Here is a 25,611-nt window from a genome sequence, read left to right as displayed (position 1 = left end):
TTCATTTCAAAAAAAATGTTCAGAGATAAATACCAGGCAGGTTTCTTAAATCTTTTTTACTCAGTTGGTTCAAAGCCACTTAGTATCTGGGAACAGCACGTTGAAAATGGCTATATCAAAAGACTAACAGATCCAGATATTAGATCTTGCGTTCTTGAAATCGTTAGCACAACTGTTAACAATACATACATCACATGCCCAATCGACCCAAAGGAAGAATTGGCCATCAAACTTCCTTTCTTGGTTTTAGTCTTAAAGTACCTTAAAAAGTACTTTACGTTCGAAATCCAAGTTCTTGATGATATGAACATGAGACGCCGCTTCCGTGCATCTAACTTCCAGTCAAAGACTCGTGTTAAACCGTTTGTTTGCACTCTCCCAATGAGACTTGATCCTGGTTGGAACCAAATTCAATTCAACTTAAGTGATTTTACTCGTCGTGCATATGGTACTAACTACATCGAAACACTCCGTGTCTCTGTTTATGCAAACTGTCGTGTAAGACGTATTTACTTCTCAGATAGACTCTATACAGAAGATGAAGTACCTCCGGAATACAGACTTATTCCAACAAAGCCAGAGGGCGAAGAATAAAATATTTTGTTTTTATTTTAATTAGATTGCTATTTAACTCGTTATTTGTTTATTGTGAACTATACTATCATTTATTCAAAAGGTAGGCCAGTAAATTTTTTTCCAATGGTTTTTGATTTTAGCGATGGATATTTGATGTGCGAAGTATCGCCCGAAAGTTATCAGGCCGATTTCGAGATATTATTATTAAAAATATATGCTTTTGAGATATGGAATGTATTTACTGTTTATATTTTGAACATTTCATAGTTTTGTGTAAATTTAGCAAATATTGTTTTTTTTTTGGAAACACAAGAACAATTATAAATTTTCCTACTACGCCATAGAATTAAATTACTTATAATATTACATTTTACGGAGATTCTCGAGATCAAAATCTATGAAAATGGAATTTTTTTATAGCAATCTTATTTTGTAAAGGGGAAAATATTGTTGGGATATCAAGAAGCCCGAAAAATAGCATATATTATAAATTAAATAGTGAAAGAATTAAATTTTAGTAACAAATCTAAATTATGTATTCTTGGTTGTATTTTCTGGGAGCAAGGGATCATTATTGATTACATTGAGCTCTGGTTTCTTGTGATAGCAAATGATTGCAATAATTGTGATGATGACTCCGAAAACAAAACAACCACACATTGTAATGATTCCGTATTTGGTAATTGGATAATGGTCATTTGGTGTTGGTTCAGGTGTTGAGGTATTGGTTGTGTTAGATTCTTCAGCATAAATGTTATCATTGAAGGGGAAAATCATTTTTTGAGATTGCTCTTATTCGTTGTTAAGTGCTGAAGCAAATGCAAGAATATAGAATAACATTTTTATAATAATGTTTTCAAAGCCAAAATTTCTAATCGTTCTAATCCTTTCAATTTAAAAAATTAGTTGATGTTTGAATTCTAAATACTATGTTATGCCATATTTCTTTACGATACGGATATTTGAATTGGAAACTTAATTATCCAAAAGTGACAAAATTAACCAAAAATCGTAAAGTGACCCTTTACGTGTCAAAAAATGAATATAAACTTTTTGGGTGCCCGAAAAAGAAATGGTATCTTATGAGGTGGTGATCTTGAATCAATGCTTCACAAGGTTCTACTTCATATAAAAAAAGGAAAATAATGTTTCCAAATTGATTTTTTTTTTATCATTTTAGAGAGGAATACTCATTATGAGACATCCAATACAAACACATATCTGATTTTGAACATCTCTCATTAAAAAGTTTAAACCATTTGTCGAATTGTCAATGAAATTCCTCAAAGTTTCTAAGTTTTCATTCGAGAACTGGAGTCTGCTAAGAGATGTTTCAGTTTCTGTGTCTCCAAGACTGTAGTTCTTTGCCAAAGTGATAGATTATGTTTCTATTTTTTTTAACTATAAATTGCTACCTACCAAGAGCTGCATTCGGGCGAGATCCTCACATGTAGCAAAATTTATTAGAAAATAGAGAAACTATGTCCGAATGATAAATTATTCGGAGAAAGTTTATCTTATTTCTAAAATGAATTGGAGACTATGAGGTACTATTTATACGTTAGTGTCTCGTAGTCTCCAATTTATTTGGTGAAGTAATTAAGTCTATTATAAACTCAATATAAAATTATTTTCCCATATATCTGGCTCTGGCAGCTCCCCAAGCACCAGCCTTTAAGCGCAAAAAGCCAGAAACTTTATATCCCACGGCATAAGAGATTTGAATACCAAAAATCCGATCCGCATGGAAAATGTCACTTTTTAACGAATCAATGCATAATAAGATTTCCAAAAAAACTTATCAATAATGAATTAAGAAGCTCGAATAATAAATGCGTAACAACTTTTCAGAAAATGAAAGAATAACGTTAGAAAAAAATCTCAAAAATGATGGGTAGAGAAAACAATTATCATCTCAAAGATGATTCAAATAGTACAAACATAATTTTTTTATTATTCTTAATTTTTCTGACAAATGACGATTATTTTTGTATACTACATACGATATATTAAAATTTCAGATGCGCGCTGACAATACCCTTATCGATGAGCCAGATCATGAGCCACCAGCTGTTTACTGGGACATGTTAAGCCAAGATGACCAGACAACGTTCCAGCAACTGAGAAGCAGCTTTCTTGGGGAAAATGTTCCTTCGAAGAATAGGCACCAAGCGTCATTCCAGAAAGATCTCATGAGGATCTCCGAATACATAGATAGGAGACCCGATCAACAGGATATTCGAAGTATAGTATGTGGAATTTATTTTGGCGGTTCTTATGTTTGCGTAAACACACGACAATTAAAATATCTTGTAGGCCGGTGCAAGTCAAGTATCAATAACGGACTCCAATCCCTAGGTTATATATCTTCTAAAACCAGAGTTAGGCAAGTTATAGGATCATTATTGCCAGCATTACAACACAATGGCCCAGTAATCAGACAATGGACATTGCGTCAAGCAGAAGCATCAGCAGTTCCTCTGTCATTTAGACTGAATACAGTAAATCCTACACCGATTCCAAAAAATCCACAACCAATCAACAAACAGAGAGCGCCATTCCCAACACCAATTATTAACATGGACTACAGACCGCCGCCAAGGGAAGCGGATACAAATATGCTTCTCGTACCATCGAGTTTACCAAGGGTTCAAGCAGACTTTTTCGCCATTCCTCCTATTTCAGAACAGATTCGGCCTGAACCTCCAAAGCCAGCAATACCTAGACCTCTATCTACTCCTGTCTTAGATGACGGATTTTATAATCTTTTCGACGATGCATTCTACCAAACTCCTAGTGATTCTCATGATACTGACTTTATATTCGGCGAATCGATTTCTACAGAACGCAGTTGGTTTGACATAGATTGAAGGAAGAAAAATTTCCGCTCACAAAAAAAATTTTTTTATTATTTATTTGTAAATCTCAGAAAAAAAAAGAAAAAAAAATATTCCGAACGTATACAACTTAGCAGTGAAGTCAGTTGTATAGATCGGAACTATACGAACCAACAAAACACTACCTTAGTTTCATGCATCTTTTGAAGAAAAATTGTTTATATCTTTTCAACTTCTCCGGCTTTAGGCCACGCGAACTTATTGTTAATAAATTTTGTTTGATCTTTATACTAGTACATGTTTTTCTTTTTATCATTTGCTTTTATTTCCATAAGTAAATATCAAATTATGATTCATTTTAACCAATGTACTCTAAATTGCATTGATAGTTGCAGATTCTTTTATCCTTAATAGACCGATCATCATTCTCATATCATTATATTGTGGATATCAACGTTATTATAATAACTCATTTCTTTTTAAAGGTTTTTCATTCTTAACAATTTCTTATAAGAATGCAATATGAGATATACGAAAATCTTCAATAATGAAAAATTTCAGATCGTAATTTCTTGCGGAATTTATCAATGCTTTTCTCACATGATATATTACTAGCCAATTTTAAGTGTACCCAGTATGACAGCCACATCAAAACACCTTTTTATTGATTCATCAACTCAATTAAGACATTTCTTTATTTGATTCTAATACTAACATAATAATATCACATCCAACGATTCCAAGGAAGGAAGTTGTATTATTGGATTAGTAAAGAATTTAGCAAAAATGCTCAATAGAGCTGAACAAAAGATTATTCAACAAATGTTTATCTTTAACAAAGCTTGCTATTTTGGAAGTGGATAAACGGGTGTTAACATTTCGTTCAGAGAATCTGATTTTGATTATTTTTTGTAAAAATTCCAACAATTCGTGAATCTCTCGTACAGACATCTTCAATTAAACGTTCCTAGTTCGATCCTTCTACATTATATAAGTGTATTATATTGATTGAAGCATGAATCGAATCAACAATTCAGTAACGTACAATTTGTAAACAATTGCAATTTATTTTCATTTCTTTTGATGACTCAGAAAAGTGGGAAGGATTTAGAGTCATTAAAGAAGTTACCATTAGCTAATAGACCGAGTTCTGTTAAAATATCCGAAAAAGATATAAATGTTAAAGAATTTGAACTCGAATCTGATAGATCGACGGCACATAAGAAGAGTTCAGTGAACAGAAGCAAAGGAGCAAAAACAACAGACCATGTTACTATCAGAAAAAGACCAAAAACTGCAACAAACGATTCGATTTTAGATAAAAAACAAGCAAATAATTCAGATTTAGCTGCATTGAATCAAAGACCTACAACAGCCCAAATTGGATCATATTCAACAAAGAAAGAATTAATAAACACAGATTTTTTAACAATTAATAAACGCCCTTCTACAGCAGCAGAACCACTTAAACTAAAGAAATGGAGACAGATGCACTTCCACTCTGGAAGCACAACATCAAAAAGAGAAGTCGAATTACTTGGAGAATGGTTAAATTCTGTTTTGGCAGAAAATCTCGAGTCAACCGAAAATCCGATTGATGTAGTTACGAACGCGCAACATTGGTATTCTGTTGCATTCAATGAGCTTGTTAGGCAGGTTTCAATTTGTTGTACAGAAAGAGGAAGATTATTTGCTGTAATTTGGAAGAGAAATCAAGATCTTTTCTCAAAAATGATCGAGTTACATAAACAAGAACGTGAATATATCCTCAATTGCCACAAGGATCGCGTTCAATTCCTTAAAACTGATTTAGAATTTTGTGCATCTCGGCTTAAAACAATAGAAGAGGCATATAACGAAGAAAAGCAGCGTTCAAAAGAGAACGCAGAGCGAGATGTAAGTAAATTCGATTCACTTCAAGAAAAAATTGATGTTCAAATAAAAGAAAGAGCAGCTTTGAAGTTAGAACTTAATGATATCAAGCAGAAATTAGGTATTAAAGTCTATGATGAGAAAAATTCGTCATCTGTTGTTAATCCATTTGTTTATGAATTAGATGATATGAATACTCAACTCAGAGAGATTCAAATTAAGCTTTCCGATCAAAACAAACCATCATTCCAGTATATTGATCAGACACTTAAGTCTTTGGAGCATTATTTAGATCAAATGTCTTCTCCAAAGAAAAATTATAGGGTTTACTATAGTAAGTTCTTTATCACATTACCAAAAGATGCAGAACCAAAGATTCGTAACGAAAAATGGCTGAAAGCTGCAATGGTTTTTATTTATTCAGATTATTTGACAAATTTAGCATCATTTGGTCCTCAAAAGATGTATTCCAAAGACTTATTTGAGTTCTGTTTTGACTCCTTCCTTCAAATCTTTGGCCATCGGACCGTAGCCGAAAGGGTTTTATTAGATTTCATCGGAACTCTTATGAACAGCACTTACGAACCTTCCAGCCACTTTGCATATCTTCAGCGCTTCCTACAGTTATCAGATCATCCTCTTCGCATTGATGCCTTCCACTTTTACTTGTATTCCATTTCTATGATTCAAAAAGCCAATCCAGGACCAATGTTCAGCGAATTTGAGATGAATGAAAAGCAAGTTTGTGCAGTTCCTATTGCTGCGGCAACACAAGCCGGCAAAGAAGTTCTTGAGAAGCTTTGTTCCGGAAGAATTCTCAAATTTTACACTGAAAGAATCACTAAAATTGCTACAAGTGGTTCATTTGGATTTGGAAATCGGCCAATTACTGATTTAGATGGTATTTTGGATTATCTTGCAGCTATTTATGGAGAAGAAAGCCAAAGCATGGATGATAACATCAAAGAACTTTGGAAGAAAATCGGATGCGAAGAAATCAACAACTTTTCTGATTTCAGACAATTTATGTCGAAGTTAGATGACAGAATGGCTTCATCTGATATTGCTAAACTCTATAACAAATGGCTGAAGAAGTCTTTGAACCAGCCAATGAAGATGGATGATATGATTTCTTTCTTACATGAAAATTCTTTGATCATGCCTTTGAAATTAACATCAAAGGATTTTTCAGCACCAACAAATACAGAAGATTTGATTCCTTTCGTTGCGTTGGAATTCGCTGATAATTCTGCAATTTACGAGAATGTTTATATGAAATTACTTGAATTCGGAGATGAAGTTCAAGCTAAATCTCTCAAAGCAGCTAAAACTAAGTTCGATCAATCGATTGGCGGACACTGCTCTACAAAGATATTCCATGTTAATGTGCGTGATTTCTATGAGAGAATTAGACTTGCACAATTGTTGTATTAAATGTTTGTTTTATTTTTAGAGTAATTCAAGACTTTATTTTTTTCTCTTTCATAATCTTTGTCAAAGATTTCTAACATTTGTTAACATTCTCATTAATTGCAGTGATGATAAAGCAAAATGACTGTTCATTGCATTAACAAAATGGAATCATAATTTGTAGAAAGTAACTACGAACTTTCTTTTTGTGAGAAGACAAGAAGTTCTCGTTGATATGGTTAGCGCAATTCCTTCTAACAAGTTTTTTTGAAGTTGGCCTTTGCTATATACTATGTCTTCCTTTTGAATATTCCTCGAAACATTTGGCTTTGATGTTGCTGTCTTATTGAAAAAAAAAAGTTTTTGTTGTTGTGTATCTATCTCTTGATTTAGGAAAATTCTCAGACTAAAGAAATAATATTTCCTTCATAGATAGTTCATTTTTTGTTTTTTCACTAATAATTACTATTATATATAATATTTATAATAAACAAAAAACAAATCATAATAAATTAAACAATACTCATTCTAAATGAATCAAGTTCATAACGTTCATCATCATTATTCGTCTTGAAGACAGATACATCTGGGTCTTCGTATTCAAAACATTTTAATCTCATTAGTTTGATGTAGAATATGGCCCCAATAACGAGTATAATGACTCCAATAAGTCTAATAAAGCTATAGCCATCCCACTTGGTTCCGAATTGCTGTTCTGTTTCTAATTTTCCATTAGTTGAATAGAAAAGTATCAAATCAAGTACCCATTGCATTGTTGATGAAACAACTATATCTAAAACTAAGTATTTTGCAGCACTAAACATGAATTCTGTTCCAAGTACAGATATATTAAAAAGACAGGAAAGAAATGGATAAAGGAAGAAAGCAATAATTAGCATATTCGATTTGAACATTATTTTGAATGAACTGCATAAATTTTCTTTGAATACATAATCTTTTGCAAATTTTGAAGGAATAAAGTTAATAATAGGGTATATCATGAAGAGTATAATTAATAACTCATACATTCCTTCTATTCCGCATAGCCAAACTGGCGTAATATCGTTGTTTTGAAGTAATGTTTCTTCTCTAATAGCTTTAAAAGCAGAAACTGCTTGGGCAACTATTTGTAAAGCAATTACAATCCAAATATTACCTTGATTGTTGGGATTTTTGAAAAATGTAAACCCTACTCCAATTCCAGAAATTACAAGACCAATTACTATGAGAGATATAGAAAATATTACATACTTATACAATTTCCTCTTCATAATGAGTGTTTCAAAAATGATTACAAAGAAAAGAACAAAAATTCTGACAATAACTGAACTCAATGCGGCATTCTGAATTATTGAAGCTATATACAAGAATGAAAATATTATATCGCACAATGCAGGTAATAATGCATGCAAATATTGGTATAATGGTATCTTTCTAAATTTCGGATCGGGATCTTTTGATCTATGACTCTTTACAAGATAAATAATGTTACTATAAGCCATTCCTATGGACATAAATAGTGTTGCGAACCAGGGATTGTGAAAATTATCACAGCCTTTTATATTTTGAGTACTAATGAATAATCTAACGTAATAGGATAGTAGAGTGCCAAAAATACAACCAATCAAATAAAAAACTCGCCTCTTCTTTCCAAAATCGCCCGCTGCTGTATCTTCTGACATTTTGAAGAGTTTGTTCTGAAAATATTGGCAAATACGATAAAAATTTTATTCAAAATAATTATCATACTATCCAATTTATAACAATATTTCAGATTCGCATTCTCAAAATTGTCACGTTTTTATAAAATCAATAGAAATTATCACAGAAAGTTGATCTGATTTATGGAATGATACTCAAAAATATCATTACACACCAATACATCATGATTGTCTCAAATCAGAAATTTCATTTGACCGCGTTTTCATTACACTAAACCAAATATAATAATCATATTAGTAATGCAATCCTAAGTAATATTAACAATAGTTTAAACAAAAAACAAAAAAATATTTATATATATAATCGAATTCCTTTTTCATATGTTTCTATATCCTCATCTGTGAATCCACTAGTGTAGTTAATCCATCTATTCGTTTCTCTTTTGCAAGAATCTAATATACTGTAAATTAAATCTGGAACTTTGTAATATTGATGGATAATTGGGACATATTCTTTCATTTTATACTTCCTAACATATCCTAACTTTCTCTCTCTAGGCTCAAGGCCCAAAGTAACGATGATTCTTGAGTATGCATCGTATTTATATATGATATAAGGTATTTTCCTTTCATCAATCTTTTTGGTGAGGAACAAAAGATTGAAAAACGCTTGATCCGTTGTCCGAACGCTATAGTAATCACTTGGATCAAAAAATTCTAAGTAAAGATCTAAAAACTGGAGAACATTATAGCAAGAACCAATAAGTTGGCCACTATTAATGATAAGGGAATCATTCCATTTCGGATCAAAGTCTCTATAAAACGAAATCCATTCTCTATCTGTATCACTACTGTTATAAAAGTTCATTTGCGATACAAATTCAAGTTTCTCCATATGGCCGGAATGAGTGAATGGATCACTCTGAAAAATTATGTCATATAAGTCAACAATTAAGACATTTCTTATATACTTCTGATTTGAGAGCAGGAAGTTGTGCATCGCAACAAATCCCATTGAAAATGCGGAGAAAATATCGAATTCAGGGAATTTTCCCATATCTATAATATTCATTCCGCATTTATCTAAAACTTCTTTTGTTTCTGCATTTATTGTGTTATATGCCTCGGTGTCAACAAAAAGGAATACAGATGCTTGACTTCCAGTGTGTCTGAGAGTTCGAATAAACAAAATCAAATTTTTTACTCCTTTGATTGCATAAACAAGGATTACATCTGAAGGAGTGCTCTTTATAGGAGAAGTTGTTCTATTTGGATAGTTACATGATGGACATTTAGAATAATCTCTGTAAGTAAAGTAGTTACTATACTGATTCTTGTACCACGCGTTTGTATAGTTGTATGATGGTACTTTGTGCTTAAATTCTGTAAATTTTAAATGTGATTTCGAATCAAGAATTGAAATTTTTGAATGAATAGAAGAACAAGTCATTATATAGAGAATTTCGGCAAAAATAGCTAAAATACAGCAAATAATCAATTGAACCTTCTCTAATTCTTCCAAACTAAACATCTTTCATCAGAGATGGAAAAGTGACAATTTCAACAACCTTCAACAAAAAATCAATTCAACAAAGTTTCAGTATCCAAGGGATATAAAAATATGAATAATTGACTAATTGATGCTTGGATTCACATTATGACTAAAAATCATCAGTTAATTTTTTTATCTTCAAAATAATTGCAATTTCAACACAAAACATCTATCAGAGAAATCATATATGATACCATATATTACTAGATCTATTAACAATAGCATGCAATTTAAGTAAATGTCAAACTTATCCAAAATATTAGATATTGGATAACAAGACAGTAACTCAATGCAAGTACTATTATTATATGGATTAACTATTATACTGAATAGGTAATATGATATTTTTTTATATGAATATTTGATATCAATGAAGTTTTCCAATGATAAACTATAAAACAATGCCCTATTTAATACGTATTGCATTATCATATGCATGATTTCGTTCTAATCAATTTAATTATCCTTTGGATCAGATGGCAATGATATTTATACAGTTTTTAATGATAAAAACAAATTCATCAAATATAATGCTTTTCAAAACCATAGGTTTCATTCATAAATAACATCAAGAAAATGCGAAAAATGGATCAAAAAAATTCTGACAAACCGCAATTTGACGAGATGGATGGTGCTTTAGACTATCGCAACGTCGAGTCAATAGGTCATGCACGTATCATGGCCAGTATTAACCAATTTACAGAAAGAACAGTTGATTTTTTGAACAGGTTTAGCAATATATGCGATATGAAACTTCTTGAAGTCTCACAAAGAATAAATAACATCGAAATTCTCACAAAAATTTTAGAAAGCAAGCTTGAATCCGTTAAAGGTCTTGGTTTTGTTCCTGGTCAACCTTTACCTCCATCATCAGCACCTTCTCCACAGGCAGGAGTTCCACCACCTCCTGCCGCTGATGGAGCCCCAGCTCCACCTCCACCACCTCCACCGCCTGGCGCTGGCGCAGATGGTCAAGCTCCACCACCACCGCCGCCACCAGACGGTGCAGCTCCTCCAGCAGAAGGTGAAGCGGCTGCTGAGGGTGAGGGACAAGCAGCTGAAGGAGAAAATGCGGAACCAGAAGCAGATCCAAATGATGTTAGAAACGACCCAAGATACGCGCCATACCTTAAATATCTCAAGATTCGCGTTCCTCTTATCGCGTTCCGTCAGAAGATGATTGATGAGGGACTTGATCCAACATTACTCGAAAATCTAGCTCCGCAATAAGCTAATAATACTATATATTAAAAATACCTACTCTCATTGTCTTAAACTAACTACGCAATACACATTTTTGATCATTATTCAAATTTCATAATGTCATTAATAATTTTTCTTTATTAAATACGTTATATATTAATTCTTTCTTTTCATTTCATCCTAAAATCGAATAACGTAATACAAACAGCTCCTAATTTCGTTTAACAAAGAAAATTATTTGGAAATCCTTCAATAAACATCAAGTTTTTGGTCTAATTCTAATAAAAATTATATATTTGTCTTATTATTTCCTCAGTCTACTATTTATATTTGATATAGAATCGTAAATATGATTTTGATTTTTAATATTGATGTTTTCAATGTTAAATTATATGAAAAAATAGATATAAATAACCCATTTACAATTTCGAGCATAAAAGAACATATTTTAAGTAAAATTAATCATCGACTTGAACTTTATCGTCCTGGTTAACGAGTTCTTCAAATTTCATGGATCTGTAAGAATAAGCACCCATTAATGCTACTAAGTAACCGATAACAACCATGATTGGATCCTTTACGTAGGGTTCTTGTATAATAGAAATAGCGCTAAAGCCAAATTGAGCAGCCATGACTAAGAATCCGGCTATGAAAATGTTCAAGTTAGCGAATCTGAGTAAAAATAGTGAAACACCGATTTGGAAAACGCTGGCAGCATGATATCCAATTGCTAAATCGAGAGCATTTGGAAAACGCTTGGAGTGATTTTCTGTAATATCAATACCGAGTGATTGATCGAATAACATTGGATAATATAAACAAAGAATATGAGCAAGTGAAAAGCCGATACCACATGCTAAACCAATAGAAGCACGATTAGATGGGTAGCGTAAGAATGATTGACGGCAAGCAAAGAATTTGATTAAACATTTTCCAACTGCTTCGAAAGGAACGCAGTACAAAAGAGTGTACCATCTTGCATTCTTCCATGCGTTTTCATATTTCTCTTTAATGAATAATGCACTGAGTGAGCAAAGAACTAAAACAATTGTTGCGACAAAGGCGCAAAGCCAAGCAAGAACGATGTAACGCATTTGTTTACCTAATATGAAATGTCCTGCTGCAACGGGAGCACTTGCAATTAATCCGCATCCAACATTAAATGCCCAAGTTTCCATTTCAAATTTTTATAAAAAAAAAATATTTTATATCGAGAACCTTTTGTTGAAATGTTATTAGAAATAATAAAGCTCATCTATCTGCAGACGCAATTAATAAAAAAGTCAGAGTAGGGGTAATTTTAGCTAAAAGTGACACGCCTGTAAAAAGTGACACACCCGTGAAGGGTGTGATTCCCGATCGGTAATTTCGACAGTTTAGAATTTAAAATTTTTTATGGAACTGTTGCGAGTTTCATAAAGAATTTAAGGAATATAAGCAAAGATTTGAATCAAAATCTTAGACCTAAGCCGCTCGATTCGCTCGCGGCTTCCGCGAATTACAGATCAGCAAAGATTTGAATCAAAATCTTCGAACTAAGCCGATCGCTTCGCTCGCGGCTTTCTTTATTATTTTAAATTTGCATATTTCCATCAAAAGTTCATAAGGTAAAAAATTTCGTTTATTTTTACTAAGAAAAAAAAAGGTTTTTGATAATAAATTTATTTTATTTCGAAAAAGTAGCAATAATCGTAAAAGGGTATTGATAGGCTTGCTAAAGTAACTAATTTTAGCTGTCAAATACTTTTGTATTTTGAAGTAAATTAGTATAAATTTGTTTTTACTTTTATTTCGAAAAAGTAACAATAATCGTAAAAGGGTATTGATAGGCTTGCTAAAGTAACTAATTTTAGCTGTCAAATACTTTTGTATTTTGAAGTAAATTAGTATAAATTTGATATTATTTTAACTCCCTTTGAAAACCTCAATTTTCCATACAGAGGGAACGGGAATAGCATCCAATATTCCCTGAGAATGGTTGCGCATTCTCAGTTCCCTCTATATTTCGAACGAAGCTCTCATCGGTCTTTTTTTTAATACTAAACGTTTTTTTCCCTGTCACTTTTAGCTAAAATTTGGGTTTGCCAAAAAGTCAGGCGTTTTGCCTTCAAAATTGCCGAGTTTGCAATTAACATCATTACTCTTCCAACATTGAGCTATATAAGCTATTATAATAATCTTTTGGTTAAACGCTGGTATTCGCAAAGGTCATGATGAAGTTATGAGGAAAATTTGAACAAATTTAATTTTCTGTCCGATCAAGAGATTTAGATCAGAAAACCAAGCTCTATATGTCAATTAATATAATACTTGGCATTAATGAGATACTTTCAAATTGAGATTTGAGTGAATTTGTAAATTTAAGCGTACTCATTTGCGAGACCTGGAAGTTTTTTACATTAAAACATTTTTACTCAAAAGGATTTTATTGTTTTCGTGTGCATTCTGAAAATTTTATTTTACGACTTTAAGTTTTCGACTTTTTTACGACTTTGCTATTTGAATTCAAATTAATGAGTGAAGAGAAAGATAACAAACTCATGTACAAAGAGTTGACAGAAAGATTTCGAAACCATCATGAAATCATATCATCTTTTGCGCGTATTAACACAACAAATATCACAGAAATAAAAGAAATTTATAAAAAGCTGAAAACTATTGCTATTGAGACAAATATTTTACCAAAGGGAAACTTTCCGTCCAGTTTTCACGCATATAGATTTAATAATAGATATTTGAAATCATATTGGCTCATTTTCAAAATGTTTTATGAAGAATTTCAGATAAAACCTGGTTTTTTGGAACATCAAGCTTTACAATACTTCTTTAATAAGGAATATGGATTTCCAATCAGTTATCGAGATCAAAAATTATATGGAAATTATACATTAGATCTTCATGAAAAAAATACAATATATAGATCAATTATGGACGATGACAAAGATTCATTTATTGTATTCATTGAAAGCGAAACATTTGACAAAAATATAGGGTGTCCAAAGGTGTGTTTAGCACAAACCTGAATACTGCGAATAGAAATAAACAAGTTACATATATATAAAGTTTATTTAAATATAATCACCATTGGATTCAATCACGCGTTCGCAGCGATCGATCCAGGCTTCAAAGACACGCTTTAAATCATCATGAGAAAATTGCTCAAATTGCTCTCTTACAAAATTTTCAAGATCATCTGGACTCGCGAATTCGCGTCCTTCAGCTCTCTTAGTTAGTATGGGTTAGTTGGGTACTGTGGCACTGCGCACCTACTTACCCATTATATGTGAATTTGACACTTTACAAAACCGCTAACGTATATTTTACAACACAAACGACAACACTAACTTAACATTAAATATTTACAAAGCCGCCAACCACTTCACCTCACTAACGAACTCACTAATGAAAAAATAAACGTTCTCATAAATTTTCTTCTATATCTTCATCGTCAATGTTAACTCTATTGTAGTCATACTTGAAGTCATAAAGTTTCTCAAGTTTTGAAATGCATAGTCTTGTTAACTTACCTTCATCATCATAAGTTTTTATAAAACTACCATGACAATCTTTATACACAGTCAATGTATAGTCAACTGGTCTCGGATGTATTTGAAAGAACATGTTATACTCAGGAAGGAAGAATAAATGTTTAAATGTATGTTTGTTATATTTTTCGATTTGTATGAGTTGCTTTTGTTCTGTCATTTACATCCAAATAAAAATTTTCAGTAAAATAAAAAATAAACTTAAAAATTAATGATATCACCACCCTCACACGTATGAAAACATAGCACAAAAATAAATTTAGGTGAAGTGGTGAGATCTCACCTCTTTTTTCACCCTGTTGAATTCATTGCTTTATAACTCTCTTCCTTTCTCCAACTCTTCTAACTTCTTCTTAAGTTCAGCAATGTTGTCCTCATGAAGTTTAATCTTCCTTAATATACCTTCTCTATCTAATGGTTGCTTTATCTTTCTAAACTGAACTCTACCATCCTTCATAGTATGAATGTAAAAACCTTCTGGAATAGTTCCTGATTTAATGTATTCTACCAAAAACTTTTGTTTCATTGCTTCAGTGACTTTATTTGTCATTTCAATCAAATAAAAATTTTAATATTAAATAAAAAATAACGTTATTTTTTCAGTAAGGAAACGCAGGAGTTTTACGATTTATTTGAGGAGTAGGTTCTGGTTTAAATGTTGGAGTCGGTTTAGGAGTTGACTTTTGAACAGGAGTTTGTACTTCCATAGGTTCAGGAGTCATTGAAGGTTTTGCTTGTGAAGGTGTTGGAGTTTGTTTAACTTCAGCTACTTCAGTATTATTTACAACATTTGCTTTATTTCTTTTCAACATCATAACTGCTCCTGCTGTAGCTAGCAAACCTAGTGGGAGACCATATCTTATATAAGGACTTGACCAAATGCTATTTTTGACAGGAGCTGGTGAACACCTAACCTTGGTGAGACTGCTCTTTGCCATTGCGCAGCTCGTAAGAAATATTCAATAGGTGCTCCATAATCGTTTGGTAAAGTTTGTTTCATAGATGGTGAAGGTTCACGAGAGCTTGATGAAGAACTCATTTTAAGCTTTAAAAATAAACGTTCATCCTTTATTCCTCACTGTCGTCCGTAGCTAAGTTATAGTCATCTAATCTTATTATGGGGATGCCATTAGCACGCACCTGAATGGCAAAGCAACAATCCCTCATAAATCCAATAAGTGGCTTTGGTACGTTTTCAGTTGCTAGTTCAATAGGTCCTTTAACAGACAATTTGTATGTTATTGGAGCAGTAGATGTTTGACCTTGCTGGAAGCAAAAGTCCACTTCTGTTGGAAAACCACATAAGAAATGTGTGTTGTCATAGCTATCCCATTTATGTTCCACACTACCATCATCCACCAATGACCTCATAACATCTTCATTAAATCCTATCATATCATTGTTTGTATTGCAGGTGTTCGCAACCATTTCATAAAATACAGGTCCATATGATTTTTCGGGTTCTGCAGGCATATTTCCATAAGCTCCCATGGAAAGCTGAAGATATTTAAACTTAGGGTTCTCAAAATTAACATAATAGTTGTCTTTCTTTCTAAATAGTGCCCAAATACTTTTAACATTAATAGGCGTATAAGCTGCTGTAAATGTTGCACTTGAACTATCTGTATTCTTTGAGAATGAACCGTCCATAGGAATCCAATCCATAACTTTAACAGGAAAACATAAAGCCTCGTTTGTATAATGTTCTACAAGTTCTGTATAAATGTTAGGGTCTAAAGAGAATGACTTTGGATGAATGAAACATTCATTAAAATCCATCTTTGTTCGAAATAGTTGCTGGGTTACAGTTGTAATAGTAACTGTTCCACTAGCTTCTACTGCCTTCGTTATCATAGTGAATGGTTCATTCCATGGAACAAATTTATTTGTCGGTGGATTTGAATCTGAAGCAAATGCAACTTTAAGAGTTGGATTGAAAGCAATGATATCATTTACAGATATAGATGTACATTGTAAGGCGTCGCTACTGAACTTTACTTTAAGCTGAATGTTTCCTGCAAAAGCTGGAATAAATCGAATAGCTTCTAATGGAAGGAATCTTCTAACAGGAATTCTTAAACGAAGCTTAAAATCAAATGATTTTCCTGCTGTAATCGGCCCACTAACAATTTGTCCTGTTCTGCATGTTCCCGAATGACTCCATACATCTTCATGTCGAGTCTTTGAGAAAACATCTACTTTCTTTATTTGTTCGGTAGTTTGTGAGTTTGAAGTTATATACGCTTCTTCTCTTGCGTTGTCTTGAGAATATACGATACGACCATTTGCAAGGATTTGATATCCAGCAACTGCATAGAAAGCGTCATCGAAACCAATCCAAAATCCTGGTGGGTTTGTTTTATTGGAACCTGAACCAATTTCTTTATCTACAATAAATTGACCTTCCATTTTATACGTAATGAATGTATTGTAAAGGTCCAACATATTTTCACCAGGAGGTGAGAGATTGAATGTTACCCATGTGTTATCTTTAGCAGTTCCAGGTTGTGATGGAATCTTTGCGTCAGAATATTTTCTATTAGTGTCACCAATTTGAACTGCATTGTCTATGATATCGAAATATGAGCGAATCTGATGAATATGCTCTGCTGGAGTAAATTCGTTTAGCTGTTCGTTCTGCATGTATTTACTTCAGATAAAAATATCTATTTACTTCATTATTCTCACTCTTCTTCTTGGCATTCGTGGTGGAAGTTGTTTCTTGACATTTTCAATGAACTGTACATTCTCTTTTGTCTCAACTTCTTTCACTGGTGGGTCAGGGTTCTTTGACTCGGTTTGTTTTTCAATGAAATTCACGAACTTTGCAATAAGCTCTTGGTTCGTTATTGAAAGTACATCTGGCTTCTTTTCTTCTGGTTCTATTGGTGGCTCAGTTTGAACAGAAGGTTTTATATGGGCTTCGTGGACTTCACCCTTGCCATGCACCTTAATGTTGTCGCTTTCTGCATTCGCTAATGGAACCTTTCTTTTTCTTACGTATATTTTACCATCTTTACTCTGACTTACGTAATAGAAAGGATGTTGTATTCCTCTTGCGTCATTTAATATAATAGACTCTCGCTCTGATTTTGACAAGCTCATTTTACATCGGTTAAAGTTTTAATTTTGTTTTTTATCTGCAGTCAAATGACTCAGACAAGCCCTACGGACAAGACCCAAGGGGTTATAGATGTTGAAGCATTGAAGAAAGAAATTCGTGAGCAAATTTTATCCGAACTGAAGGAACAAAAACAAGAATAAAAGCCAGAGAGACCAAAGAGAAAACTTAGTGAAAAACAACTTGCTGCATTAGCTGCTGGAAGACAAAAGAACCCACGTTTGCTGGCGAAGAAAGCTAGAGAAGAAGCTGAAGCAAAAGCTAGAGAAGAAGCAAAAGCAAAGAAAGAGTAAATGGTTTATTTTTATCCGAATTAAATGTATAGACAAATACCTTTATCTGTTGCGTTCAGTAGTGAAAACCCTGACGTCAAAATAAAGGGGAACAGAGTAACGTTTAAGTTTCCAACAGACTGGATTGTGAACATAAATGAAGAGAAGTACATTGGCATAACAAATATGTATATAACACGTGCTTTCAGAAAGGTTGACTTTATACTTCAAGTCGAGATAGAAAATGACGAACAGTCTTTAAGCGCCCAAAACATTCACATATACAAATACTTTAAAGACGATACAACGTTAGAAGACTGTATAATTACATTTTACGAAAATTTTCAAAAGAAGTTTAACATTGAAGTACAAACTTTACAGCCTTTACGTGAGTTTCTTGCACAACTGAAAGAAGAAGGAATTGTAGAAAGATTAATAGCTTTTCATTACGAGTTTGTACCAAATGAAGATGGAACACATGACTGTCAATTCATTGTATTCTCACCATTCAATGAAGTCGCTAAAAAGAAAGAAAATCCATTACGTATAAGATTTCAAATCTTTGAACCAAGTGATGATTTCAAGAATGTTTTCAATTATGATGCAATGCTTCCGAGGAAAAATGATTTTTCCGAAATTAGATTTCCAGGCATTTGGGATAGAAAGCAAGCTATATTATATTCAAACTTAAGTAAGGGAGTTGAAAATGAGTTCATTGGTCATACAAGAACTACACCACTGCCAAATCCTAAATACTATAAATTAACTGGCTTCAATCGTGAGTTTTGGATAGACATGTTCTCCACTCATGACCATAAAGCACCAGTGTTCTTACCTCCAGACCATAAGGACTGTCTCTACATTGAAGCACAACTCTTAAACTCTACCATCGCAGTATTGTAAATGACCACATGGGCTTCGCCCTTGCCGCTAGCGGCTTATTTTTATCACGAATGACCTCATTGCTGACAAAAATAAATGACCTCAGAACTTCAACTTACGAATAAAGCTTGTTTTAGTCGTTATTGAGAAGTTAAACTTTTCAGCAAAGCAAGGACTAGAAGACTTACATAAGTCAAATCCAATCTCTTGACCATCATGAAGTGCTTTGTAAAGTTTCATTAAACTGAACTCAGAGTCTTTGTCATATGTTCCTTGCGGAACCATTAAACCTTTATCTTCATCATAGAAACACTGAACAGAGTCAGGAAACATTTCATTAGCGGTTAAAGCAATAACATCTTGCTTCACGCCTTTCATTCTGCAGTGAAATGCAACTTCATTTAAATCATTCGTGAGTAAGTCTATGTAAGTCTTCTTTCCACAAAATATTGACTTGTATGCTAAACTTTGTTTATCTTTTGTGATTTCTGCAAAGTCGCTATGAAATTGACCAAGGTTTTTACCAATGAGAACTCTTCCATAACGTTTCTCAAACTCTTCAGCTAAACGAGGGATATCTTCATTGTAGAGATGCATACTGTCCGTATCGCTATAAAAGATGTCCATTCCCATATCTTCAGCAGTACAGAATACTTCACACATTATTCTCTTCGACATAGACAGAATGTTAACACCAAGTGGACAGAAGTTAAAGTGTCTGCAAATGCTTTTCGTTAGCTTGAAAATAGTTTTATCTGAACCATCCAAACCTTCGAACTTCACTATATGGTTGTAGTTTCTGATGGCATATCTTATAGCATCTTTGTCATTTACTATGGTTATTTTTGACTCAATAGGAGATAGAATAGTTTTTGCCATAAATACTGTTCAGAATGAGCTTTATATTTTCTTGCAAAGGATTTCCTTCTTTCTTATACTTTAACCTTAACTCAAACAACTTCTTTACTTCATCTCTTATTCTAATATCTCTGTTTCCATCGTAATAGTATCCTTGCAACACTTCACATTTGACACCTTGATATTTTATGAGGTCTTGTAATGTTATATGGTCAACATACATTAAACAGCAAGTGTTTGAACTTCTGGGAACGTTAAGTTCTGGATTTAGTTCAGGGTCACAAACTATTAAAGGAAAGTGTCTATGTATTCCAATCTCTGTTATCTTAATGAGAACAAAGAAGCCAGACATAAACTTTTCACCAATGGGTTCCTTTTGGTCGTCATCGAATAAATGTCTCATGAGATACTCTGTGCTTAACATTTCTTTCTTCAATAACTTTCGGTAATACCTTCTAAAGTATAAAGTCTTGCATAGCTGAAGGTATAATGAAACAGCGTCGAAGTCAGCAATGAGTTTCTCTTTCTCTTTTGTTTCATGTTATCTGACAGCATACATCTTCCACCTTGAATACAGCGTGAAATAAATTCTCTTGGTTTATTTGAGAGGTCATATAAATTTCCATTCGGGAAGTACACTCTGTTCTCAAATAATTTGTTAGCAATTGAACAAATACTAACGTAGTCATAAACGTTTAAATCAAATTCTTTCAATATGTCATTGCGGAACTTAACAAAACCTTCTCTTAAAATTCTTACATCTTGTTTGCAATAAAATGTGCTATACTTTTCTAAGTCGAAGTGGTTCTCATCTATTCTGCAACCTTTGATGGAATCTATGTTTTTCATGAACGTATCTGCATCCCGGATAAACTTACATGCTTCAGAAATGACACCAGTTCTGTTGTCATTTGCTAACAAAGTACTGCTGTAGTAGTTATATGGAAATACTTCTTTCGGTCCTGTTTGTAAGTTAAACATAGCAGGAAATAGTTTAAGCTTCTTATTTATAACACTGTAAGAGTCTTTTATAATAATTGCCCTTCCTTTATATAAGCCAGTTATTTGCATTGTTCGTGAACCTTTAATGATGGGAGTTCCTTTCACTTCTGTCATGTGTCTTAAGATGAAGTTTATATCATAACTGAGGTTATGGAAATATATTAAACTCTTGTCAGGAAGTCGTTCCAAAAATTCTGTTGCACAGTTCTGACCCCAAATGCTTTCACTCACTGAACCATCTTCACTGTCGTAACATATGTTAAAAGCTTTATGAAAGCCATCGGTACTGCACTCAAAGTCAGCAAAGAAAACGTGCTCAGGAATGAACTTGCACTTATTTTTATTTACTTCTTTTGACTCGGCTTTCTTCTTCAGTTGTACACAATACTTTGGAGCATATGTCAAATCTTTAAATGGTGCAAGGTTCTGTTTATATAAGTCAGTCGTATATGTGAAAAGTTCTCCATAAGAAATAGGTTCGAAATATTTGCACTCCCACAATGTTTTCATAACATCCCATAACGGTGTTGTTCTATCATAACGAACTACATATTTATCTTCTCTCTTTGTATAAATCTTCATTTGTTTCTCAATGTTCATTCCACCACAAGCTTTGAGAATTTCTTTGTAATTTCTGACGAAATATGTTGTCATTGGTAATCTTTCATTTAGCATGTAGTGGTCTTCAACAAGAAGTAAGTCAATAGTTCTAACAGTTTCACATTCTTTTGGTATGTATCTCTTTATTTCATTATGTCTTGAGTCATTGAAGTAACCAATGGTAACATTAAATGCTATACCTGTTGCGTCAGAAATTTCTTGTACTTTACTTTGAGGAAAGTCTCTAACACGAATGACTTCTCTCATGTGGTCAATAGTCTCTCCATCTACTCCAGCCTGAATGCAAGCATAAACGAAACAATTGTCTTCTGTCATAAGTGTTGCAGTTCTTTTGTTCAGTTCATTGAAGATTTGGTAGCGCTCAAGATTTATAGGTAATGTGCAAAGATACTTCCAGAACTGACCGCTTCTCTTCTTATAAAACTTCTTTTCACCATTATCTTTCCAAAAGCTTTCTATAAGTGCTGGGTTTCCTGTTTGCTTAAGAGCTTCCAAAATGGCTTTCTGGTCATTTGTCAGTGTGCTTTCATCTCTATATGGTCTCTTTTTTGGTTTGCCTTTCTTTACATCTGACATCGTTAAGCCTTCATATTCTGTTAAATCATACATCTTTATTTCGGTAAGATTCTTTATGTTTGTCAAGAAGAAGTCATAGTGCATTTCAACAATACCTGCAGCATTTGCTTCTATCTCTGATATAAAGTTCTCCTTCAAGAGCTGATGTAGTAATGTTCCAATATTATTGAGGTTTAACGTAGAACATTCATACTTTCCACCAAGTTTATAACATACCATCCATCTCTGTTGTGAGTTTATTTTAATTTTCTCTAAGAGTCTCATGAAAACCTTACCGAAATGTTTGTGTAAGTAGTCTCTGTTTGGTTCATCTAAAGCTTCGATGTTAAAGTCAATGAGTCTATTGCCTGACTTCACATTTCTCTTCCTATTCTCTTCATCTTTCTTTAACCATCTCTCACCTTCTTTTGGTTTGTCGTCAATGGAACGAATGACATCGTTAGCTTTGCGAACTTGTTCTATAGCGCTCTTAAACATCTCTCTTCTCTGTTGTTTCAGTGTGTCGTCTCTTCTTCTTGTTTCACCAACGTTTGCATTTGTTATGTCAAACATTTCTCTTCTTACTTCATGAGGTACTGAACGTCTATGATATAAGTCAATAGCAACGTCATTTAAAGGAAATGCTCTTGCATGGACTTCGTCCTCGCCGCGTTGCGGCTTTATGAACTCATGAATTCTATCATAACTTATTGCACCATTATAGTCTTTAATGAAGTCAGCGAGTGCTTTTTTGTTTGTTGCGTAATGTTTTGCAACATCTATGTTAGCTTCTGTAAGAAGTTGTTTTATTTCCGAGTGTTCTAACTTAGACAACTTCCGATACATCTTTAGTAGGAAATAAAAAAAATATTTTTTGAAAAAATTAGATTAGATTTTTTTAAGTTATTTTTCAAAATAATTTAATATTTTTATTTTAATGAAACACATGCAAGATTGCAAGTTCTTTTCATACAATGCTCTCGCTACTGCCATCAAGAATGAGTTCAATAATGCTTCAAATGTTAATGTTATCTTTAACAAGAAGTTTGTGAAAGAATCTAAGTTTGGTCAGTATGTCAGACCATTAGCTATCGTCATTGACCGCAAACGTTATACTTCACAGAGTTAGCAGTAGTTTTGAAACAAAAGAGTTTCTTCGTGAATGTCAAAGATACTCATTATACTGTCATAAAGAACTCTAACATTGACTTCTTCAGTATTGCTTTAAATCTTTCCGAACAGAAAGAATATAAGAAGGGTGAAACAAATGTGAAATATTATCCTTCATCTCTGAAGACAATAACGAACAAAGATGTTATACAGAAATTCTTACCAAAGGTTGAAGAAGCTTCTATTGACATTGACGAAGGAAGTGAAATGGTTGAAGAAATAGACCCTGAAGCTATTTAAGCAAAAATATATTTTTGGTTAGTCTTCATATCGATATTTTACAACAATTCCCCAATGTATAAACTTTTCATACGCTTTTTCATAAGCTTTATATACCTTCAGAAATTTTGCATAATCTTTTACATGTTGTTCGTTCTCTTCTTCTGTCATGAGTTCCGAATATTCTAAATTCATGTTCTTTCATATGAGATAAAATTTTATAAAAAAATAAAATTAGCTTAGATTTTTTTATTCTTCCTCTTTGAAGTTATCGAAATATTCTGTTATTTTTTCCTTCAGTAATGTTAAGTCTTCTTTGAATGTAAGTATTGTGCAACCTTTGATGTCATAGTGTGTTTGAGGAAGAGTATTTTTGACAATTTCCTTTATTTGCTCATTCGGTGTCATTGAAATCGGTAAGTTTTCACGATAGAACCAGTTTCTGTCAGATTTATATATTTTAGCTAAGTCATAAAAGCTCTTGTTGTTTCTTCTGACTAAATGCAACATAACCATATCTTTATCTTCTTCTTTCTCCAACTCTTCAGTATAAATCATATACCTATAACTCTTTTCCTTTCCTTTTGGTACTGAACGCGGTATTCTTTTCTGTATGCTTTTGTCTTTGGATTCAATGACTTCATCTTTTGCTTGAAGTTTCTTTTCCATCTCTCCACGTTCTGCTTTATATAGTTCATCTAACATCATGAAAATATAACAAGCATAACGAGGTGAAGCCCACATTGCTACAGCATTTACTAAAAGTCTATGAACATAATAACCTTTCAAACCAGGAGCCAAATTCTTGCGATTTTCGTACGGAATCTCTTCTCTCGGTTTTCCGAGGGAAGCAATCATATGAGGAAATTCTTCTAAAAGTTCTTTTGTCTGTTGGTTTTCAAACCAATGATATGCTTGCTTTGTAGAACGAAGAGCATTCATTATACTTTGCATTTGGTACATATCGTCTTTGACCGAACGAATGAGCGAACTGTTTGTTATACTGTATGTATTCGTATTCTTCATTTATAGCTTCATGGACTATAACTGTTGTTGTGTTCTCTGATGTTGTCATTACTGTCTTTACATACAAAATAAAAAAATAAATAAAAATAAAACTAACTTTATTTTCTGACTTTCACAAAAGACCAAAAATAAACGCTTTACATGTATTTTTCAGCAACTTCGTCAAATAATTTTATAGCTTTATCTATCTCATCTACTTCAAACGTTTCTTTACCTTTCGTGGGAGCACCATACATTTTCTCAAAAACTTCAAGCAGTTCTGTTTCAGCAGCTCTCATATCATTAACAAACACAACCTTGACTCTATTGACTGTACTGTCATATCTTTGAGTTATATTATATGTCCTTCCTATCTTATATCTTTTTGTGTTGAAGTCCTTCGGTTTCTGAACGATGTAAAGTAAGCCTTCACTGCAACGTTCCGTATCGAATGAACCATATGTTATGAAGTTATATCCAACAACTGGGTCTAACCATAACAAAACTATTGGTATAAGACTTTTGTCTATAAGATATGCTCTTGTTCCATGAAATGCTACTGATATCATAAGCTCAGGATTTCTTGTCAAAATTTTCTGAGTTGAAGCATTTCTAACCCAGTCGTTTGTTTTCTTTCCAGATGGAGATATAATGTCTGACAAAGAATATTTGTTGTATTTCTTTGAGTATCTTACGTTTAAATCACCTATTCTAACCACTTTGGTGTCATTGTCTATCTTTCTAACTGTTTCAAACTCAATGTTTGTCATTACTGTCTTTACATACAAAATAACTAATGAAATTCATTATTTTTGTGCTGAATTCAATAAAAATAATGTTGAGGTGAAGAGGTGAGATCTCACCTGTTTTTTCACCTGTTTTTTCACCTAATTTTTCACAAGCGTTTTACATGAATTGTACGATGTATATTTGAAATCCTAAACAATTTCGTAGCTTCTATTTCTTCTTTTAGTACATCAAAAGTTTTAACAATGCCGAAGGTTTCTTTATATTTCTTCTTGACGTCAGACAGAAGGAAATCTTCTGCTGTTGGATAGTTTTTATTAAGAAATGTCAACATATCCATTTTATCTTCTGCTGGCTTTTCTGCTTCTTTCTTTAAGTCTGCATAGTCGTTTCGCATTCTTTCTATCTCTTTGACTGAGTAGTTATATTTTCTTATTGCTGCTTTACATTTTGAACATTGCGGCATCGTTTTTGCGTTATACATTGAAATAAAACCAGCTAGA

At 32.9% G+C, this 25,611-nt stretch overlaps 16 protein-coding genes and 3 pseudogenes across 19 annotated transcripts, besides 3 other annotated features; 6 read left to right on the top strand and 13 right to left on the bottom strand.

Moving 5' to 3' along the window:
- Positions 1–15: 15 nt before the first annotated feature.
- TVAGG3_0506440 (regulation of cilium movement involved in cell motility) lies at positions 16–594 on the top strand (the record flags this gene model as incomplete). The annotated part of the gene is made up of 1 exon (XM_001311235.1): positions 16–594. The coding sequence occupies one exon, from the start codon at positions 16–18 to the stop codon at positions 592–594; it is 579 nt and encodes a 192-aa protein (XP_001311236.1).
- A 491-nt stretch (positions 595–1,085) lies between these two features.
- TVAGG3_0506430 (uncharacterized protein) lies at positions 1,086–1,393 on the bottom strand (the record flags this gene model as incomplete). The annotated part of the gene is made up of 1 exon (XM_001311236.1): positions 1,108–1,353. The coding sequence occupies one exon, from the start codon at positions 1,351–1,353 to the stop codon at positions 1,108–1,110; it is 246 nt and encodes an 81-aa protein (XP_001311237.1).
- Positions 1,394–1,587: 194 nt separating this feature from the next.
- Positions 1,588–2,160: a mobile genetic element.
- A 352-nt stretch (positions 2,161–2,512) lies between these two features.
- On the top strand, positions 2,513–3,708 carry TVAGG3_0506410 (transcription-initiator DNA-binding domain ibd family; the record flags this gene model as incomplete). Its single annotated transcript, XM_001311237.2, has 1 exon — positions 2,598–3,446. The coding sequence occupies one exon, from the start codon at positions 2,598–2,600 to the stop codon at positions 3,444–3,446; it is 849 nt and encodes a 282-aa protein (XP_001311238.1).
- Positions 3,709–3,857: 149 nt separating this feature from the next.
- TVAGG3_0506400 (uncharacterized protein) lies at positions 3,858–7,096 on the top strand (the record flags this gene model as incomplete). The annotated part of the gene is made up of 1 exon (XM_001311238.2): positions 4,497–6,719. One exon carries the CDS (start codon positions 4,497–4,499, stop codon positions 6,717–6,719), a length of 2,223 nt encoding a protein of 740 aa, XP_001311239.1.
- Positions 7,097–7,207: 111 nt separating this feature from the next.
- TVAGG3_0506390 (negative regulation of mitochondrial outer membrane permeabilization protein) lies at positions 7,208–8,381 on the bottom strand (the record flags this gene model as incomplete). The annotated part of the gene is made up of 1 exon (XM_001311239.1): positions 7,208–7,609. One exon carries the CDS (start codon positions 7,607–7,609, stop codon positions 7,208–7,210), a length of 402 nt encoding a protein of 133 aa, XP_001311240.1.
- Positions 8,382–8,658: 277 nt separating this feature from the next.
- On the bottom strand, positions 8,659–9,889 carry TVAGG3_0506380 (uncharacterized protein; the record flags this gene model as incomplete). The annotated part of the gene is made up of 1 exon (XM_001311240.2): positions 8,709–9,887. The coding sequence occupies one exon, from the start codon at positions 9,885–9,887 to the stop codon at positions 8,709–8,711; it is 1,179 nt and encodes a 392-aa protein (XP_001311241.1).
- Positions 9,890–10,493: 604 nt separating this feature from the next.
- On the top strand, positions 10,494–11,138 carry TVAGG3_0506370 (protein localization; the record flags this gene model as incomplete). The annotated part of the gene is made up of 1 exon (XM_001311241.1): positions 10,494–11,138. The coding sequence occupies one exon, from the start codon at positions 10,494–10,496 to the stop codon at positions 11,136–11,138; it is 645 nt and encodes a 214-aa protein (XP_001311242.1).
- A 387-nt stretch (positions 11,139–11,525) lies between these two features.
- On the bottom strand, positions 11,526–12,289 carry TVAGG3_0506360 (uncharacterized protein; the record flags this gene model as incomplete). Its single annotated transcript, XM_001311242.2, has 1 exon — positions 11,570–12,289. One exon carries the CDS (start codon positions 12,287–12,289, stop codon positions 11,570–11,572), a length of 720 nt encoding a protein of 239 aa, XP_001311243.1.
- Positions 12,290–12,397: 108 nt separating this feature from the next.
- Positions 12,398–13,197: a mobile genetic element.
- A 902-nt stretch (positions 13,198–14,099) lies between these two features.
- Positions 14,100–14,344: a mobile genetic element.
- TVAGG3_0506340 lies at positions 14,180–14,344 on the bottom strand (annotated as a pseudogene). The gene has a single exon. A coding segment is annotated over exon 1 (165 nt).
- A 625-nt stretch (positions 14,345–14,969) lies between these two features.
- On the bottom strand, positions 14,970–15,206 carry TVAGG3_0506320 (uncharacterized protein; the record flags this gene model as incomplete). The annotated part of the gene is made up of 1 exon (XM_001311243.1): positions 14,970–15,206. The coding sequence occupies one exon, from the start codon at positions 15,204–15,206 to the stop codon at positions 14,970–14,972; it is 237 nt and encodes a 78-aa protein (XP_001311244.1).
- Positions 15,207–15,255: 49 nt separating this feature from the next.
- TVAGG3_0506310 (kinase C-related family) lies at positions 15,256–15,468 on the bottom strand (the record flags this gene model as incomplete). Its single annotated transcript, XM_001311244.2, has 1 exon — positions 15,256–15,468. One exon carries the CDS (start codon positions 15,466–15,468, stop codon positions 15,256–15,258), a length of 213 nt encoding a protein of 70 aa, XP_001311245.2.
- A 256-nt stretch (positions 15,469–15,724) lies between these two features.
- TVAGG3_0506300 (uncharacterized protein) lies at positions 15,725–16,510 on the bottom strand (the record flags this gene model as incomplete). Its single annotated transcript, XM_051236796.1, has 1 exon — positions 15,725–16,510. One exon carries the CDS (start codon positions 16,508–16,510, stop codon positions 15,725–15,727), a length of 786 nt encoding a protein of 261 aa, XP_051094620.1.
- Positions 16,511–17,326: 816 nt separating this feature from the next.
- TVAGG3_0506290 (uncharacterized protein) lies at positions 17,327–17,761 on the bottom strand (the record flags this gene model as incomplete). Its single annotated transcript, XM_001311245.1, has 1 exon — positions 17,327–17,761. One exon carries the CDS (start codon positions 17,759–17,761, stop codon positions 17,327–17,329), a length of 435 nt encoding a protein of 144 aa, XP_001311246.1.
- Positions 17,762–17,864: 103 nt separating this feature from the next.
- On the top strand, positions 17,865–18,067 carry TVAGG3_0506280 (annotated as a pseudogene). Its single transcript has one exon. A coding segment is annotated over exon 1 (203 nt).
- A 27-nt stretch (positions 18,068–18,094) lies between these two features.
- Positions 18,095–18,952, top strand: TVAGG3_0506270 (uncharacterized protein; the record flags this gene model as incomplete). Its single annotated transcript, XM_001311246.1, has 1 exon — positions 18,095–18,952. One exon carries the CDS (start codon positions 18,095–18,097, stop codon positions 18,950–18,952), a length of 858 nt encoding a protein of 285 aa, XP_001311247.1.
- Positions 18,953–19,033: 81 nt separating this feature from the next.
- TVAGG3_0506260 lies at positions 19,034–21,373 on the bottom strand (annotated as a pseudogene). Its single transcript has one exon. A coding segment is annotated over exon 1 (2,340 nt).
- Positions 21,374–21,387: 14 nt separating this feature from the next.
- On the bottom strand, positions 21,388–22,252 carry TVAGG3_0506250 (organellar and viral DNA polymerase type B; the record flags this gene model as incomplete). Its single annotated transcript, XM_051236795.1, has 1 exon — positions 21,388–22,252. A coding segment is annotated over one exon (865 nt), but the record flags the coding sequence as incomplete, so codon positions are not given.
- Positions 22,253–23,605: 1,353 nt separating this feature from the next.
- Positions 23,606–24,298, bottom strand: TVAGG3_0506240 (KilA, N-terminal/APSES-type HTH, DNA-binding family; the record flags this gene model as incomplete). The annotated part of the gene is made up of 1 exon (XM_051236794.1): positions 23,606–24,298. The coding sequence occupies one exon, from the start codon at positions 24,296–24,298 to the stop codon at positions 23,606–23,608; it is 693 nt and encodes a 230-aa protein (XP_051094618.1).
- A 958-nt stretch (positions 24,299–25,256) lies between these two features.
- On the bottom strand, positions 25,257–25,592 carry TVAGG3_0506230 (organellar and viral DNA polymerase type B; the record flags this gene model as incomplete). The annotated part of the gene is made up of 1 exon (XM_051236793.1): positions 25,257–25,592. The coding sequence occupies one exon, from the start codon at positions 25,590–25,592 to the stop codon at positions 25,257–25,259; it is 336 nt and encodes a 111-aa protein (XP_051094617.1).
- Between the last annotated feature and the right edge of the window lie 19 nt (positions 25,593–25,611).

Source organism: Trichomonas vaginalis, chromosome II (genome assembly GCF_026262505.1).
Source record: "Trichomonas vaginalis G3 chromosome II, whole genome shotgun sequence".
Taxonomy (NCBI): domain Eukaryota; phylum Parabasalia; order Trichomonadida; family Trichomonadidae; genus Trichomonas; species Trichomonas vaginalis.
Note: the sequence above shows the minus strand (reverse complement) of the source record. Positions and strands in the feature narration are given on the sequence as shown.